General features: G+C 38.4%; 1 protein-coding gene across 1 annotated transcript in view; it reads right to left on the bottom strand.

Annotated features, from left to right (window-relative positions):
- The window catches only part of STX6 (syntaxin 6), a 57,653-nt gene that overhangs the window by 24,567 nt on the left and 13,096 nt on the right, over positions 1-19,990 (bottom strand). The window contains exons 2-4 of the mRNA XM_020984353.2: positions 12,551-12,720; positions 7,953-8,047; positions 4,492-4,554 (exon numbers count right to left, since the gene is read on the bottom strand). Coding sequence (XP_020840012.1) covers positions 4,492-4,554; positions 7,953-8,047; positions 12,551-12,720 — 328 coding nt within the window. The remainder of the gene's footprint in view (positions 1-4,491; positions 4,555-7,952; positions 8,048-12,550; positions 12,721-19,990) is intronic.

Here is a 19,990-nt window from a genome sequence, read left to right as displayed (position 1 = left end):
TCTATATCAGGACGTAGGCAACTGTTCCATCATAAGTCTTCTGAAATCCTGGTTGGACATTCCACTAAGAGTTCATTTGTACACTATAACTTGTTCATCTACTCTCCAATTTACATGCACTCCTTCTGATTTCCATACTGTGCCCCCCCCAAAACGAAAGTTATAAATATTTTTGTACATCCTTAGTTTGTTTTGCTTAGAGCTAATTCTTTCCTAATTACTCTAATTCTCCCTCCCCACTTCTTCCTCTTTCCTGCTCTCTGCCTGCTATGTGAAATAATCTTTGTAGTCGTGTGTGTGTGTGTGTGTGTGTGTGTGTGTGTGTGTGTGTGTGTGTGTGTGTGTTCTTCCTTCTTCTGACCTCTTCAGGTGAGAGTGAGGTTCAAGTGTCAGCCACTCCCCTCAACCCTCTCCCTGTTTGTATAGATAACTACTTACGCACCCCTAACTATATGAGCTAATTTTCTCTATTCTTCCTTTCCCTTCTTCCCTTTTCCCCTAGCATATTCCTCTTCTCCTCTGTTTCTGTTCTTTTCTTAAGATCATCAAGACACAACGGAACCACTTCCAAGCTAATTCCTTCTACGAACCCTAACGATGCAAGGGTTCAGAGGGGTACGTAGATCATCTCCCCATATCTGAATGTAACTAGTTTATCCTTGATTAGTCCTTTATCATTGTTCATTAGCATGTTCTTTTTTAATGCTTTTCTTCAGTGCTGTCTGAATTTCAAAGTTTTTCTGAAGCAGTGGTCTTTCCATCAGGAATCCTTGGAAGTTTCCTATTTCATTAAAGAGCCATTTCCCACCCCATTTAATATGACACTCAGTTTTGCTGGTTAAGTCACTCTCAGCTGCCCATATTCTTTACCTTCCGGAATGCTGCATTCCAAATTTGCTGCTTTCCAGTGGTAGCTGCTAAATTATGTGTGACTCTCATTCTGGCTCTTTGGTCCTTGAATTCTTCCATTCTGGCTTTGACCTGGAAGCTCTGGATTTTGGCTGTGATGTTCCCAGGAGTTTTCATTTGGGGGTTTCTTGTAGGAGGTAACTGGCAGATTCTTTCTGTTTCCATTTCACCTTCTGGTTCTAAGAGATATGGGAAGTTTTCTTTTAAGATTTCTTGAAATAAGATGGCCTGGAGTTCATGTAGTCTTTGTTGTTGTTCAGTTGTTTTTTAGTCATGTCTGACCCTTCATGACTCTGGGGTTTTCTTGGCAAAGATACTGGAGTGATTTCCCATTTCTTTCTCCAGCTCATTTTACAGATGAGGAAACTGAGACAAACAGGGTTAGGGACTTGCCCAGGGTCACAGATTAGCATCTGAGGCCATATTTGAACTCAGGAAGAGGAGTCTTCCTGATTCCAGGTCAGATACTCTACCCACTGCCCTCCTAACTGCCTTCATATAGTCTAGTGATTCTTAAATTTTTTTCCCTTGACCCATTTTCCAGGTCATTTGTTTTGCTATTAGAGACACTACATTTTCTTAGCTTTTTGATTCAGTTTTAATATTTCTTGATCCTTCATGAAATCATAGGCTTCTATTTGGCCCATCTGAATTTTCAGGGAGTTTGCTGCCTGGAAAAGGTTTGGAAACTCTTGTTACTGTTAATTCTCTTTCCAATTCTCTCATCCATATCTCTCTTTCTTCTCAATTTTTTTCCCAAAAAACTTTCATTCCATTTGTAAAAACTATCTCTCTCTCTTTTAACTCTTGCTTCATCTCTTCCAAGAATTCTACTATGTCTTCGTGGCCAAGGTATGTTTTTCTCTGAGGCACTGCCAGTAGATGTTTGGAGTCATTCTCTTCTGCGTCTGTGCCTTGAGCACCCCTGCCACCAACAACAGCTCATCATGGCAGGTTCCTTTTTGTGTTTGCCCATTCTTGACTCTAGATTTGATGTTAGGGCTGAGCTCTGGCACACTTCTGGAGGGATGGCCTGTGCTGGTCCTGTTGCTGTTTTCTTGGGTTACTGAGTGTTATACTATTCTAGGATCTCAGGGACAGGTTTGGACTTAAAAGGCATCAATACTCCCATCTTTAATTCACACTGCCCATTTCTTTCCAAATAATTCCTTTTACTAGGATTTAAGGAACTTTTAACATAAAAAGTCTGATTAGAAGCAGTTGAAGGTCTATAGTGCTTCGGAGCCAGCTTCCACATGGCTTGGGGTGAGAAGGAGGAGACAGGGATTGCAGAGAGGACTGTTGAGCCCCTGGTGGGTGGGAGACTCATGCTCTCTGATGACAGGGGTCTTCTGGGATTCATTTTAGTTTTTTCATGACATCACTTGGAAGGGGTATTTAATCATTATTAATAATTAATTCTTCAGTGTGAATTAATTTGTCAGATTATATGAATGTGACAGCTCTCAGGACAAATTTTTATAGGAAATAGAATGAAAAAAATAGATCCATGGTAAGGCAGGCCTGAAAGGGGTACCAAAGCCAGGGAAGAGCCCTTGGGTTATGGCCACTTGAAGGGTGAGGATGAAAATAGAAAAAGAGAGAGAAGGTAGAAGAAAAGCACACTGATGACAGGGCAAGGATTAAATATTCCCAATATTTTTAGAACCAACCTTGGCCTTAAATTTTCTCTCAAAGTTGACAGAAAATGAGGACCAGATGCCTTAAATTGTCAATGAATGCTAAGAAAGGAACCTACATACACACCATTTTATTTACCTTTTGTTTTCTAGGGACAGTTTATCTTTTTAAATTAATACTTTCCAAATTAATTTTATTTATCAACTATTTAACAATAGTTGATTTTCTCTCCTCACCCCCCCCCCATTGAAAAAGGAAAAGAAAAACAAAATGCTTGTAACAAATATACATTATCAGGTAAAATATAGTCCTACACTGATCAGGTCTCAAAAACATGGAGAAACAGTTTATCTTTTTAAAAATATGTAATGTTATTCTTTTTCAATTCCCTGAAGTAAGACTACGGAGCTACAAGCTAAGGATGGCTCAGAGATGAGCTAAAGAAAATACAACCTTGTACAATGGTGAAGATTCAGATTTTTCCCTATTGCTCTAAAAGCTAATGGTGACTCCTTTAACAAATACCAAGACTGAAACAACAAATACCAAGTTACTGAATTAAGGCAAAACTTAAATCAAATAAAATTATGAGGATATATACGTGGCCTACCATCATCACAACTGTTTCAGGTATTGTTATTCAACTTCCTCTAAAATGAGACTGAAATGAAAAACAAAATGAAAGAGGAACTCCAAAAATAGCCTCGTTATGGCTATTCACTGGCTTCAAGAGCTGCTCCAGAGTTCAAGGGAAAAATTGCAGCATGTAAAGGTAGAGAGGAAAAATAATAACTATCTTGAAAAATAGATTTTTAGACTGCAAAACATATGAATGAAATCAAAATTTTAAATGACTGTTCTGAAAAGGTTAACATCTCCTCTCACTAAGGTATAATATTAGCTTTTTCAAAAATAAAAGGAACCTACAAGTTCCTATGAACTACAGTACAAGTAACCTATAAGTTACAATTCTGCAAGGATTTAATATCTAACTCTATTACATAAACTGGACTAATGAGCCAATTTGACTCAAATAACCCTTTTGAGAATCAAGAAGCTGCCAAAAGGACTATTTTACTTTGAAATAATCTTTTATGACAGATTTAAGGTAAGTCATTTAAATCAAACGATATCTTTTCACTAATATTTGTAGTTCCTGGTCCTAGGCAAAATAAAGTATTACCTAAAATTGACAGAAATAAATATAGTATAATAAATGGGATAGCAGTAACCGAATATAATCCTTCCCCAAAAAATTAACCCCAAAGTACACCTGTCATATACTGAAAGAATATGAAAGGGTACCATATTCTTGTTGGAGCTAGAAAAAGGTTCTACCTTCTATATACCAAAACACTCACTTTAGTTTAACTTTTCATTTGTATTAATATTTTTTGCTTTTTCATCTTCTTCATTTAAGAATTTGCTACCCTACCTCACCCACCTCACACCAGCCATCCCACCTAGCAAGTGGGGTAGAAAGTGTGTGTATACACGTGTTACATGTTACAACAAAAAAAAGGAGATGTGTTTGTGGTTCTGTTACAACAAAAAGTGTATGTATGTGTGTGTGTTGGGGGGCTTGGGGAACAGTTCAGCAAACTAACATGTTGCCTGAATTTTCAATCCCCCCACTTTTCCAAGGAGTGGATGAGAAGTACAAAATGCCTATTTCATTATAGTGCTTAATGGGGAAGACCATTTCATTTAACACAAGTATATCAAAACCTCACAAAATTTTTAATAGCAAAATACAAGGGAGAAGTCTGATAGTAAAACTTTCAGTGAATTCTAGGAGTTATTGCATTATTAGTTTACACACATTCATCTACTCTCAGAAAACATTAAAAGCTGCATTAAGTCAGCAAGTACTGACTTAGAATACCTAAATTTCACCTACCTTGGGCTATTTTTGGATACAATATATCATCTTTTTCTTACCTGTCTATTTTTTCTTTCAGCTAATGCCTGAACTGACGAACTCGACATCTGATCCTTCATTTCCTATGCGGAAACAGGATATAAAAAGGGGGCCAAAAAAAGAAAAATTTATTAGCTCAAATGAAAAATTGTTGTCTGATATTTAGGTCATTCACAATTTTTTTCACCAATAGAAGAAGCCTACTTGCCTTTCAAAGTAACAAAGATCTACTGCTTTATAAATATATGGAAAAAGCAATTCCTTAAAAAGAGGGAAATTGGTTAAGAAGTTTAAAAATTATCACATCTTGCTATCTGGACAACTTTCACAAATAAAATATATGCTGAAACCACGTTAAAGTATGACTTTCACCACCAAGAATATCCAAACCTGTGTGCTAATTGTGGGAGCATAAGTCACTTTACTGTTAAATCAACTTTATGTAGCCAGCCCTTGGAGCCATTTTACAAAGACTTAGTATCTCTCCTCTCCAGAGTGAGGCTTGGGGTGATTTTCTATGGAACAAAGTTAATATACCATTCACCCACAGGCAAGGTCTACCCACCTAAAACACTAAAATATTTTTTCTTTGTACATATTTGTTCCCCTTCTCAGAATTCTTCGATGGCTCCCTATTGCCTTTGAATCCCTCAGCTAGGGATTCAAATCTTCCCAATATGGCTTCCACCATACCTTTCCAATCTGGTTGAATTTTATTCTTTTTTATGCCCTCATTCAGTCAAATTAGCCTATTGGCTGCACCCCATACATGACATTCCACCTTCAGTCTACATGCTTTCACACAAATGACCCCACATGTCTAGAATGCTCTGCCTTCTTACCTTTGCCTCACAAGAGTCCCTAGCTTCCTTTAAAGCTCAGCTACCAAGTCTTTGTTTCACCTAAATATGAAGGTTGGAATTAAAGACAATGTCACCACATATTCTAAAACCAACATGTCTTTTTTGGATCTATGCAAAAAATCTCAGCTTTGATCTACGATCATTTGTCTTTTTTTTTTTTAACTACAAAGTTTACAACTAACAATAAAGAAGTTGTCAACCCCAACAGAAAATGTGGTTTCCTCTGTGCCCAAAAGAATAACAAATACATTGATAAATGATACTGGGGTTTACACTATGATCTACTACAACTCTCAAGAAATACTAGTACAAGTAAGTCACCATTAAGATAAATATTTTGCATTGCATGACTGGTAATACCCAGTGTTAATAAGGCCCAAACTAAAAGTCTTTTTGATAATTACAGTGCAGCATACCTTGATAAAATAATTCCTGGGTTAACCCAAGGCTTTCCAGCAATAACACTAAATCTCTTTATGAGATAGACATGCTTAGAGTCAGAGAATGCCACAGCTGGAAAGGATAAAAGAGATAAGTAAGCACATCCCCCTCTCATTTATACAGATGGGGACAATGAGACTGAGAGCTTCAATGACTTCCCCAATATTACAGGGCTAGTTATGGCAAAGCCAGGAAAGTCAAGACCTAAGCTGCTTGACTCCTAGCCCTGACATCTTTCTACTACACACCACACTGCAAAACCTTTCTTACCAACTTAAACAAGTCACTGACAAATTGGTAAAGGTAATATTTCTATCATCAACATACATAATTTCACATGTCAAATCTTTGAGAAATTGTGGAATCACAGAATATGAAAATGAAAAAGGCCTTAGTGACTATCTAAACTAATTCCATCAATTTTTATAAATGAGAAAACTGACAGAGGCAAAGCGACTTGCCCCAAGTCACATGGGTTGTAAGTGAAGAGCTAGTACTTTTGTCTCCAAAGCTGCTGCTCTATAACATGCTGCCTTCTTATGAATGAGATCCACAAATCTGAATTAGACTGAAGCCTCAAAAATGTTAACGACACTTCCGCTACAAAAAAAATTACAATTTAGTGTTAGATTTCACATGAAATTTAGATCTCAGTTCACATGAGGATGCTAACATTTTGAAATTCTAATTTGAGTAAAAAGACTTTTTCCTTTGAAATAATGTGAAGATGAGGTTTTTCCTAGAAGTAGGCAAAAAAGTCAGAAAATAAATATTTGTAATTATGACACCAAACTGACTTTCGACAATGAAATTTGCCTATAAATCCTGACTTGTCTATTCAACTGCCACATAAAATAGTTAAGATTAGATTTGTGTAGCCACTGATATCCTCACATATGTACCACTGAAACAGTAACTCCTATACAAAAGTATGCCTTGCGTTAAGACAATGTAATATAATCAAATTCATAACAAAAAATTGGGATTATCTGCTTTATGAAGGGATGTTTTGATTACTAAAAAACATTAAATAAGTTAATAGAATCACAGAGTTGAAAAGAATCTTTACATGCCTTCCCCCCCCCACCCCGTTTTTACAGATGACGACACCAAGGCTCCAAGGCATGATTTAGCTTGCCTGAAGTTGTACCATAACAAAATAGGGACTAGATGCTCTACCTCTTGACTCTTAGTTCAATCTTCTTTCTACCTATACTCCATTTGAAAAAGAATATGATTCATTTCATTTCAGGAATGCAGGATCAACTTATACAGCCAACTATACCAGCATTCTGAATATTTAAAATTTTTAGCAATAATCATCCCTATAAGTTGAGAGTAAAAGGAGACCCTATTCACCATTTAAATTGTGTGGCTCTGACAATCTTACACTGAAAAAGTCAACTGTCAGCTGCTTGCCCAAAATGACTATGCCACATTCAGAAGCCCTGAAATGATCCTAAATTATTTTCAAGGGAAAGCTTTCTAGAACATATTTAATCATAGTTTTTCCCCTAACAAGCTGTGAAAACTAATATACTTAACCATATAGTTTTATTTTAAATATGAAAGCATATGGCTAGTAATCACTGGACCATTTAAAAATAATATTTGCCATTAAGTCCTTCAGCGTTATCCAAATTAGTAAGTACGGACTAAACAGTTCTGTTGGTTCACTGTTTTACTCTCCCTATTGACTACTGGTCTAAATGATGACCAGCAGTTGCAAATGCACATGCACCAATGTGGATTCCTAAAAGTAATCTAGCCAGAGGAAAAAGCTGCCATTAAAAAGAATACCACTTAGTCTTCAACAAAGTAATTCGATTTTTCATTCAACCCAGAAAACAACTGTGGTTTCCACAATCCACATTTCCATTGTTCTGGAAAGGAGACACAAAAGAGAAAGGAAAGCGAAAGACTCCTTTATAGGAGATTTTCCAAAGCTAGCAGATAGATCATTAGCTATAGTCTTTTCTCTGGTCCATGAGATAAACCTGACTACACTAAAAACAGATGCCTTTTTGCAAAGAAATATATTTGGAAAACTGGCTTGTTAGCAATCTAGTTCAAAAAGAAAGGTGATTTCAGATCTAGATCATTAGCTTTTGTCTTAGAGAAATGTATTCAAGATATTACCTGTTTCCAACACAAAAGAACAAGATCGTGTTCCTTACCCTGACAACTTGCCGTGTGCTTGTAATGAAGGCTTTTCTTACACCCAGTTCAGTTGCATCAAGGTTGAATTTTCGAGGATTTGCTTCAACTATGCGTAGGTCAGCAGTCAAGATAAAGTAACTTAACTGTCCTCAAAACTCCACACAAACTCAACATCTTATTTCTTAACATAAGTAATCTCTCATGTGAATAGTAATATAAATTCAGTGGAATTAAGCTCAAACTTCTTGAAATACAATCAATCTATAACAGTGATTTCCCCAAGTAAGAATTCCTAAACCCCTTAAAAAGAGGGGAGAGCTTAGAAAAGCTGACTTCATGACTAAAATGGAAAGTGATGGTACAGAATCTGGCTAAAAGTGATTGGTCTCCAAGGCCTCTGTTTGGTATTCCAAGAGCCTCTAAATTTAAGAAACAATGAATCTAGAACATAGGAAAAATCTGAGAAATTGCAGAAGACGTGTCTGAAGTGTTACACACTGAACCGTAGAACCAAAGGAACAACACATGCCTTCTACAGCAAGGTAAATAAAATCAACAAAAAGAGTCAACAAAATTCTGGTCAAGTAAGTTGATGTTGGCACAGTGTAAAATTAAAGGACACATCTTTTGCATGAACAATTTTTAAAGCCAGCTGTGTAAAGGAATGTACACTGTAGGAGCACCTGCTGGGAAGTATTTGTTGAGTCAAATTTTTAAAACGAGAATGTCAAGATACTATAGCCTCCTACTAATGAAATAAGCATCAAAATTATAACATGGCATCTTTTAACATTATGTAATTTGGCTGAACAGTCATCTGTTGCATTAAATAGAAAGAAGATAGAAATTAAGGTGATTTTCAGTTTCTTTCATTCCCCTTCTTCAAATATATATGTATATGTATATGTATATGTATATATATCTTCTTTACTTCCTCATTCATTCTCTATTACTAAACTTTTCACTTTGGTCTAGATGCCCAGAGCTAATTGATTCTTCCTATTTTCCAACTTGGCACCACTTTTGATAGTACTGCCTAGCTTGACCCCTTAGAGCAGCCATTACAAGAATGATCTCATTGGCATCCTGGTATCCCAGCATCCCTTGCCCTCTGAATTTTCATTCTACCCACCTTACCAAAAGCAAATACTAGCTAACTCCACCAACCTAATTTTTCTGCTAAGCTTTGCTAGAAAAAAGTGAATCAACTGTGTGAAATGGGTTCCACACGTTAACCGGGTTCACACAGTTAAACCAAATTTCCTCATCATTTCCCTTACCTATAAAATAGGGATAATGTTTGTACTATTCTACATCACAAAGCTATAAGGAAAGTGTTATCTAGATGTAGCCTCTTCTTCAACTCTATATGGGTAGCACAACTACTTAGCAAATGTTTTATTTAACCTTTGCTTACTCCTAACAACCGTTCAAAATCTTTTCTACACCCAAGCTCCCAATCTTACCTCTACCCCCCCAACTTAATAAAACAATCTAAATTTTAGTGATTTTTGTCCCCTTTTCCTTAGCAAGTGATCTTGTCTTATCATTTACTGAGATTAAAACCATCTTAAAGTAGGCACCCTCAGTTTCTCTTTTCTCTACCTTTAAAATCTATCATCAAATGTCCTTCCTTCCTGTCAAGTCAAGAACTCATTTACCTCTGCCTTTGGAACTCTGATCCATCAACCATAATTTATAACTCACATTTTAAATTTCTTATTCTCCTTCCCTTGAGGCTACAAATATGCTAGGGGAGGGGAACAGAATAAGAAGAAACCTAAGCTACTATCCATTTCTATTATTTCCTTTCTTTCTACCACTCACTCTCCTAAATAGCTTCTACTTTTACCATTCATTCTGTGTTCTACAGAAATTGTCCTCTAAAAGATCACCAATGACTTCCTAATCCCTAAATTTAATTACCTTTTCTAGGTCATTATAAATCAGTCAATAAAGACTTATTTTGTCATTGTTCAGTCATAGCCACTCTTTCTGAGCCCATGGACCACAGCACAACAGACCCTTCTATCCTCCACTATCTCTTGAAGTCTGTCCAAGTTCATGTTCACTGTTTCCATGACACTATCTATCCATCTCATTCTCTGCCATCCTCTTCTTCTTTTGTAATCAGTCTTTTCCAACATCAGAGTCTTTTCCAATGAGTCCTGTCTTTGCTGTCCAAGGGACTCTCAAGTCTTCTCCGGCACTACAATTTGAAAGCACTGATTCTGCAGAGCTCAGCTTCTCTTATAGTCCAACTCTCAAAGTATACATTACTACTGAAAAAAACACAGCTTTGACTATACGGACTTTTGCTGGCAAGGTAAGATCTTGGCTTTTTAGTATGCTGTCCAGATTTCCCACAGCTTTCCTTCCAAGGGGCAAGTGTCTTTTAATTTCGTGACCGTAGTCACCACCTGCAGTTATTTTTGAGCCCAAGAACATAAAATCGGACACAGCTTCCACTTCTTCTCCTTCTATTTGCCAGGAGGTGATGGGAGCAGTTGCCGAGACCTTACTTCTTTTGATGTTAAGCTTCAAGCCAGCTTTTACACTCTCCTTTTTCACCCTCATTAAGAGGCTTCTTAATTCCTCTTCATTTTCTGGATTACAGTGGTATCATCTTCTCATCTGAGATTGTTGATATTTTTCCTGGCAACATTTATCAAGCATTTACTATGTGCCAAGCCTTGTGCTAAGGGCTAAGTATACAAAGAAAAGCAAAAACATGTCCCCTGCCCTTAAGGAGCCCACATTCAAATGGAGGAGAATCACAAACACAACTATGTCCATACAAGATAGAAACAGTATAAATAGGAAGTAGTCTCAAAGGAAAGATACTAGTAGTGGTGGGAACCAGGAAAGTCCTCTTTCAGAAGTCTTGAAGGATGCCTGGGAAGCCAGGAGGTAAAGATGAGGAAGAAAAGCATTCCAGGCAGAGAGGGTGACAACCAGAGAAAATGTAGAGCCCAGAGATGGAATACTGTGCTTAAGGATCAGCAAAAAGGCCATGTTACTAAGTGGTAGAGTATGAACTGGGAGTAAAATATAAGACTGGAAAGGTTTTAAAGGGCCAGGTTGTGAAAGGCTTTGAAAATCAAATAAAAGACTATCTGATCCTGAAGGTAACAGGAGGCCACTGGAGTTTACGGAGTAGAGGAGAAACATACTCATACCTGCATTTTATGAAAATCCCTTTGGCAGAGGAGTGGAAGATGGAATGGAGCGGGAAGGGACTTGAGGCAGAGAGATCAATCAGAAAACTACTGCAAACAGTCCAGGTGGAAGTCGATGAGGGCATGCACCATGATGGGGGCTATGTTCATGGAGAGAAAGGGATGTACCCTTTCTATGCCATGCCACTATTGCCTACCATCCCCTCCCTTCTGGATTCTTTCTCCTTCTTTGGCTTGTATGATGCTTCACTATATTGACTCTTCTCCTATAGGAGACTACATCTCCTCAGTTTTTTTTCTGGGTCTTTTCCTCTCCTACTCCTAAGTACAGACATTCTCCAAAGTTTTCTCCTCAAATGTCCTCTCTCTCTACCCTTTATCCTTTTATAATCTCATCTCTTCCTGTGGCTTTAATCATTCTCTCTTTAAATGCCTTAAAACTGTTCAGTCCTCAACAATGTCCAAAAATTCAGTTCTGTGTTTGCAACTGCAGCTTCCCATCTCACCAGGTTTGGCTGCTTCTGCCTCAACATTACCAAAATTAGCTCCTCTTCTCTCTTCTCCCTCTGCTTTCCCCAAACTAGTTCTTCCTCCTATCTACTCTACTGAAGAAGGTGGCTAATAGCACCACCATTCATTCTGGAAGGCACCACGCTTGAAGTCTTGGCATTGTTCATATGCCTTCACTTTCCTATATACCATCAGTCACCAAATCCTGCCAATTCTACCTAAGCTAAAGTCTCGTGAATCTGTCTTCTTTCTACTCCAAATAACAGTACCCTAGCTCATGTAGTTTTTGCCATCTTTACCTCTCACTTATACTCTTCTGAGAGCCTAACTGTCTTTCTATCTACAGTTATTCCAGTTTCCAATGTAAAAGAGTCAGATAAATATTCCTAAAAGGCAGTTCTGTTCACACCACTCTCCTGGTCAAAAACCCTCAAAGCATACTAGGATTGCCACTGATATTACTGTCATAAGGACTAAATGGGGAGTATTTATTGTAAAAGAAAAATAACTGGTTAAGGGCATAGGATTTAAAGTGGACATCAACTGTACTTTTAAATCACTGTACTGCCAACCATATGCCACGTTATTTTAAAAAGTTACATGTATCAGTAGTCACAGAGTAATATGGGATTTCTCTCCCTAGTGGATTTTGTTCATAGTAATAGATGGAAAATGAAGAGAACATGAAGGAAAATGAAGAATTCTTTCTGAACTGTTTAACTGTGATAAGAGTTCTTCATTTACAGTAAATGACTGTGACTACTACTAACCACTTAGCTCACTCGTAAATCATTTTGGATTGTACTATGATCCAAAACAACAGTTAATCATGGGACACGGAAGGAAATCATATTACATACTTCAGAAAATGATTAGAGAAAGATCTATGTATCGGCAAACCACTAGTAAAAGATATTAAAGGATATTGATAGTTTCATCCAGATCTTCTAGGTCCCATTCTATGCTGCGTAAGTTATTTCTGAGCTCATTGGTGGTCCAATCAACTTCTTCTCTTGTTGCTGCAGAAGGATCCTGGAGGAGTTCTGTCCATCTCTGGAATAACCCTTGAGCAGTATTGACTGCTTTCTGTACCTCCCTGCACAAAAAGAAGAAGAAGAAGAAGAGATAAAAGAATGAAACAGACAATGCAAATGTGAAAAAAACACTACTCATTTTCTACTAAAATGAGATAAAAATTTTAAATGGCCACCCTCACCCAGCCTCACATCCAAAAGCATTTTTGAGGCTCCACAGAAAGGATTTCTTATTGACCCTTATTAAATTTGATCCCTTAGTGCTAAAAAAAATTATCATATGCAAATTACCATCTTCAAATTGAAGATGACATTGTGCTAACTCTATCAAGCCTCAAATACTACATACATAGTTCACTAATAAGATTCACAGCCACACAAAGAGATCATTGTAACATTTCAATTTAATTCAAAAAGCATTTATTAAGAGCCTATTATGTACCAAGCACCATAGTAGGCACTGGTGATGCAAAGGCAAAGATTAAATAGCTTCCACCCTTAAGGAACTTCTATTCTACTGGAAGGAAATATCTATACATAAAACATCAAATACAGTCTGCTAAGTGGCTCAGACCTGAGTTAAAATCCGGCCTTATATACTTACTTAGCTGTGTGATTATGGGCAAGTTACTCAACCTTTCTCAGCCTTAGTTTCTTCATCTGTAAAATGGGAATAGTGAAAGCACCTACCTTACAGAGAAGCATTTTACAACTCTTAATGAACAACAGAATCACTACCTATTATTATTATTGTTGTTGTTATTCTGGAGGAGGAGGCACTTGTAAGGCACTCAAGCTGAGTTTTGCAGGAAGCTAGTGATCATATGAGGTAAATAGGATGGGAGGAGGGGGGTACATCCCAAGAATGGGGGACAGTCTATACAAAGACACAGAGATGAAATATCCTATCAGGGAGCAGCAAGCATGAGTTTGGCTAGAAAATAACGTGAAGGAGAGTAACATGTAGTATGTCTGGTAAGGTAGGCTGGAGCCAGATGATCGAGGGCTTCAAATGATCAAAGAATTTGTATTTTATCCTAGACACAGGAGAAATAACTCCAGCTCCATAAGCAGAGGAATGAGGTAGCCAGAGTAAAAGGCTGATTGGAGAGGGGAGAGACCTGGAAGATAGAAGACTATATTAGGAGATTACTGTAATAATCCAAGTGGTGATGAGTAGAGAGAAGGTGATCGATAAAAGAGATGGTGTGTGGACAGAATAAACAAAAATTAACAACTGAGTGAACGTAAGAAGTAATGTAAAGGAAAGAGTTAAGGAAGAATGAGTGAAAAAAAATTAAGCATTTACAATGTGCTAGGCTAAGTACTGAGGATCCAATACTTATTAATAAGCAAGACAGTCCCTAACCTTGAGGAGATAACATTCTAAGGGGGAAAGACAACACACAGAAGTGGGGGAGGAGGGGTGGAGGAGGATATGCTAAAGGACAAAGTGACTGGGGAGTGACTTGGTTCCAGACAAGATAAATGAATAAATAAATAAATGAGCATTCTATTAAGTGATTTCTATAAGCAAAGCATGATGCTAAGTGCTGGGGATACAAATAAAAAAGCAAGACAATCCCTGCTCTCAAGGAACTCACATTCTAAATTAGGAGACAACACATAAAAGTTTAAGTCACAAGTCAGACAGAAAAATTCAAAGTTCTTACAGTGCAGCAGCAAAGCAGATAATAATGCATCTTCTTTGATGTCATTTCCAGTGACAGAATCTTATCAATTTCTGACATTGAACTACTTGAGTGCCAAGACCTTTGGTCTCAAGAACTGGTCTTCAGTAGTTATAGCTGCTGAGGAAGATGGGGTTGTAGCACCCACAGAAGCAGTCGCTAGCTCCCATCTGCACAGGGGTTGCTTCCCCTACTGATGGATGCAAAGACTGAGCTTGAAGCCATTCGTCTGAGCGGTGCTGCTACTCCCAGGGTGCTCAGGCCTACCTGTGTTTTGGTAGCAGTTGGTTAGTGGCTAGTACTGGCAGGGCTGAGAGGCCCCTTTTCCACAGCAATTGCTCCCCTAAATGACAATCTAGACTAGAAGCAAGACCAGTGTTGAAATAGATATTGCTATCCTTATGGCTCTTGGGTTCTGGGTCTGAGGGGAGGTGGTGCTCAAAGTGGTGGCAGTAGTTTGACCTGCCTGGCACAAGCTGCCTCCAATCTCTTCCTGAGGGTGCCCTGAAGCTTCAGCTAAGCTGGTTTGCCAGCCTGGTAGGCATTTGGTAGGGATGGCTGGCATATCAGAAAAAAAAATACCTCAACTATTAGAGAGGTCCCACTTCCACAGGGGTTGCTTCCCCTGATGATGGCTGCAGTGACTGGGCTAGAGGCAGGCCCACTGGTCTGGCAGGTACTCAAAGAGCAGAGTCTAAATTACAACGAGATCGGGATAAAGAGATTCTTCTTGGGGTACAAATCTGTGTTATTTGAAGGATAGTGGCACATTCAACAGAAATGGAGAGCTTAGCAAGAGGCGAGAGTTTTGGAGAAAGATTACGAGTTCAGTTTTGGACATGTTGAGTTTGAGCTGTTTATGGAACAATTATTTGGAGATGACCAACAGGCAGCTGGTGATATGAGAATGGGATTCAGGTGAAAGACTGGGGCTGTATGTATAGATCCGGGAATCACTTCCATAAAGGGGACAGAAGAAGCCATAAGAGTTGAGAAGATCACTAGGAGAGAAGAGAAGAGGGTCCAGGACACATTCATATCCAATACCCAGAGATAGGGGAAAAAAGGAAGAAAGAAAACAAAGAATGACTAAACACTTCTTATGTACCAGACACTGTGCTAAGCACTAGGGATACATATACAAGCAATAAGACAATCCTTGCTCTAAAGGAGCTTACGTCCTAATGGGGGAAGAAAACACACAAAAGGGAACTGAAAAGGGGATGACAAGAAGAAGAGGAGGGTACCCAGCATGAAGGCATGGTGTTTAAGTTCAGAATTCGAGAACAAGGCCAGGAGAAAGAAGGCTAGCTTTGGCCCCTCCACAAAATGGGGACTCCAAAAGGAATTCACCAATGGGAGAAGGACATGGGCCTTGCAGAGGGATATTTTAGTTTGAAAGGGCCAAAGAGGCGGTTGGATATCCCAAAGCTAGGAGGCTGAAGGTATTGAGGGTACTTCCAGGATGACAGCTGCAAAAACATGGTTTTGAAGCCTAGAAGTCAGGAAGAGGTCGAGGGATAAAAGGAAATGTCTGACTTGGAAGATCATGCTTCAACGAAGACTTGTAGATCAGGGATTTTATGAGGTAAAGGTGAAGAGGGAGTAAAGTCAAGATTTGGGGGACTGCCAATTTAAAGCATAAGAATAGAAAAAGAAAAAAAAAGTATGAGGAACAGTAAGGCTAGTTTATCTGGCCTGGAAGATAATATATAAAGAGAAGTAATGTGTAATAAGGCTAGAAATGGAGATTGAAACAAGTTTCTTAAGAGCTTTCTTTAAATGCCAAACAGAGAGCTTATATTTCATCCTAGAACAGGGACTCACTGGAGATTACTGAGAAAGGGAGTGATCAGCAGGGTACTTAAGTAAAATCACTTTAGGAGGAGTGTGGAAGATTCATTAGAATGGGAAAAAATGTAAGGAAAAGAGGTCAATAAGGAGACCATTGCAATAGTCTAGGTGAGAAGTGATGGGGACCTGAACTAGGGTGGTGGTTATGTGAGTGCAGAGAAGCAGACATACATAAGATGATGTGAAGGAAGAATGGTGACATCTGCTTTCATAGGAAGTTAAGGATGATAGTGATGTAACTCTGGGTTAAAATGGTGGTGTCTCTAACATTTGGAAGAGGGGTGGGCTGAGGAGGAGCTAATGAGTTCTATTTTGGACATATGAAGATCACATATTTATAGCTAGAAAGGACCTTTGTTGTTGTTCAGTTGTGTCCAACTCTTCATGTAGAGTCCACCCCATGGACTATTATAGCATGCAGGCCCTTTTATCCTCCACTATCTCCTGAAATCTGTCCAAGTTCATATTTGTTGCTTTCATGACACTATCTATTCATCTCTTTCTCTGCCATCCACGTCTCCTTTTGCATTCAATCTTTCCCAGCATCAGAAGCTTTTCTAATGAGTCCTGTCTTCTCATTTTGTGGCCAAAATATTCAAGTTTCAGCTTCACTATTTGTCCTTTCAATAAGTAGTCTGAATTAATTTCTTTAAGTATTGACTGATTTGATATCCTTGTTGTTCAAGGAACTCTCAAAAGTCTTCTCCAGCATCACAATTTGAATGCACTGATTCAGTGGTGTTCAGCTTTCCTTATAGCCTAACTCTCACAGTCACAGATTACCACCAGAAAAAACACAGCTTTGACTATACAGCTATAAAAACATAGCTTTGACATCAAGGTAATGTCTCTGCTTTTGCATATGCTGTCCAGATTTGCCATAGCTTTCCTTCCAAGGAGTGTCTTCTATTTTCATGTCTTCAGTTACCATCTACAATGATCTCTGAACCCCAAGAAATGATATTTTACACTGCTCTCATTTTGTTTTCCCTCTATTTGCCAGGAAGTAATGGTACCGCATGCAATGATCTTAGGCTTTGTGGGGGTTTTTTTTTGATGTTAAGCTTCAAGCCAGCTTTTACACTCTCCTCTTTCATGTTCATGAAGAGGCTTCCTAATTCTTCTTCACTTTCTGCCACCAGAGTAGTATCATCTGTACATCTGAGACTGTGGATATTTCTCCTGACAACCTTAATTCTAGCTTGTGATTTGTCCAGCCTGGTATTTTACATGCTATACTCTGCATGCTGTTGTGTGTCCTTCATTCTCAAAGAGGACCATGACCACAGGAAAGTGATGTCATGACTTGCAAGTCAATTGGATTTAAGTGAGGCAGGGCTGTGCAAAGTCACCAGCTCCACTCTCTCCTCTGAAGCCACATCTGGGTCCAGTGGCAAGATATAGATCAGGAGACTGGAGATGGCCCTGTATACTCTGCATATAAGTCAAATAAATAAAATAACAATATGCAGCCTTGTGGTACCCCTTTCCCAATCTTAAATCAATCAATTCTTCCATGTTTGATTCTAATTGTTGCTTCTAGATCCACGTACTATACAGGTTCCTCAGGAGACAAGTAAGATGATCTGGCACTCCTATCTCTTTTAGCACTTGTCACAATTTGTGGGTGATCCACAGAAAGGTTTTAGTGAAGTAAATGTTTTTCTGGAACTCTCTTGCTTTCTCCATAATCCAGCAATTGTTGGCAATTTGTTCCTGCCTCTTTGAAAACCAGCCTGCTCTTCTGGTAATTCTTGATTCACATACTGCCAAAGCCTAGCTTGCAGAATCTTAAGCATAATGTTGCTGGCATGTGAAATGAGTGCAAATGTTTGACAGTTAGAATATTCTTCTTTAGGACCGGGATATAAACCAACCTTTTCCAATCCAGTGGCCATTGTTGAGTTTTCCAAATTTGCTGGCATACTGAGTGCAACACTTAACAGCAATCATCTTTTAGGATTTTAAATAGTTCAACTAGAATTCTATCACCTCCACTAGCCTTCTTGTTAACAATGCTTCCTGAGGCCCACTTGATTTTGCTCTCCAGGACATATGGCTCCAGGTTAGTAACCACAGTTTTGTGGTCATTGGTGATGTTAATAAGATCTTTCTTACATAGTAGTTCTGTATATTCTTGCCACTGTTTCTTCTACTTCTGTTAAATCCCTACCATTTTTGTCTTTTATCATGTCCAATTTGGCACGAAACATTCCCTTGATATCTCTAATTTTCCAGAAGAGATCTCTTGTCTTTCCCATTCTATTGTTTTCTTCTATTTCTGTGCATTGCTAATTTTAGAAAATTAAGTCTCCTTGAAATGCTCTGGAATTCTGCATTCAGGTTTTCTTTCCCTTTTTCCTTTCCCTTTCCCTCTTTCCTCAGCTATTTGTAAAGCCTCATGAGATAGCCATTTTGCTTTCTTGCTCTTCTTTTCTTTAGGATGCTTTTTGTTGCTGCCTCCTGTACAATATTGTGAATCTCTCTCTGTAATTCTTCAGGCACTCTTTCTACTAGATCTAACCTCTAAAATCTTTTTATCACTCTTACTTCATATTCATAAAGGATGTTATTAAGATCATGCCTATGTGGTCTGGCTCATAGTTTCACTGAGCCACAACAACACAGTGATCTAGGAGGGGGAAAGGACCTAAGTGGTTATCTAGTCCAAATCTGTCATTTTATAAATGAAGAAACTGAGATCCAGGGAGTTAAATTTGGCTAAGTTTGACTTTCCTGAGGTTACAGAGGTAGTAAGTAGCAGAACTGGAATTTGAATGCAGATACTGACTCTAAAGTCATAATTCTTTCAACTACATAATAGTTTACATACAGCATAAAGATAAAAGGGAAAAAACCAGAAGACAAAAATTAATTAAATGTAGAATTGGCAGAGAATAAGTTTGCACTGAAATTGAGATACACTCAATGAGTTAAAAGCTGAGAAATCAAGCAGAAGATTCACTGGAGAAAACTAGATCAAATGTAGAAGTTTCTTGTTCCTTCTTTTCCTCTTAAGGAGTACAGTAAAGGGAAGAGAGGATCTCTTCCTTCCTCCCTTCACCATTAGCAATGAAATCTTGCCACAGAAGCATATGGTGGTATCCAGTGAAACACAGACCAGCTATGGAGTTTAGTTGATTATGAAAGAAATATCCTGTTTATAGAAGCACTTTTTATGGCAGAAAAAATCTGGAAACAAAATTAAGACGCCTGAGGGATATTCAATTTGCTATGTCTAACAGGCAGTTAATAATGGGGGACTAGATCTCAGGAAAGAGACTTACTATAGAAATCTGAGAGTCACTTTCACAAAGATAACAATTATGCCCAAGAAAGTGAATGTGATCACCTGGTCAAAGAGTGTGAAGAGAAAAGAGAAGGTGACCCAGCACAGGGCCTTAAGGTATTTTACAGTGTGGAAGTGTGTGATATGGATAATGAGCCAGCAAATGAGACTGAGGAGTGAATCCTAGCCAACAGGAAAACCAAGAAAAAACCCAGAGAAGAGACAGTATTGAGGAAGACAAGACAGCCAGCAAGGTCAAATGTTGTAGGTGGGCAATCAGCATTTGTTATGCATTCGCTAGATGCCAGACACTGTGCTACAGAGGCCAGTAGCAGAATTGGTACTTCTGTAGACAAGAATGATGAGCATTGAAAAATGGTAAATGATTTGACAAGTAAGAGACTATTGGCAACTTTGGAAAGAGCAGTTTCAGCTGAATGATTAAGTCAGAAACTGGACTTCCACATCTAATGGCCTTTTCTCAGTTCTCATCCACAT

This window comes from Phascolarctos cinereus, unplaced genomic scaffold, assembly GCF_003287225.1.
Source record: "Phascolarctos cinereus isolate Bilbo 61053 unplaced genomic scaffold, phaCin_HiC Scaffold_5;HRSCAF=322, whole genome shotgun sequence".
Lineage (NCBI taxonomy): Eukaryota > Metazoa > Chordata > Mammalia > Diprotodontia > Phascolarctidae > Phascolarctos > Phascolarctos cinereus.
Note: the sequence above shows the minus strand (reverse complement) of the source record. Positions and strands in the feature narration are given on the sequence as shown.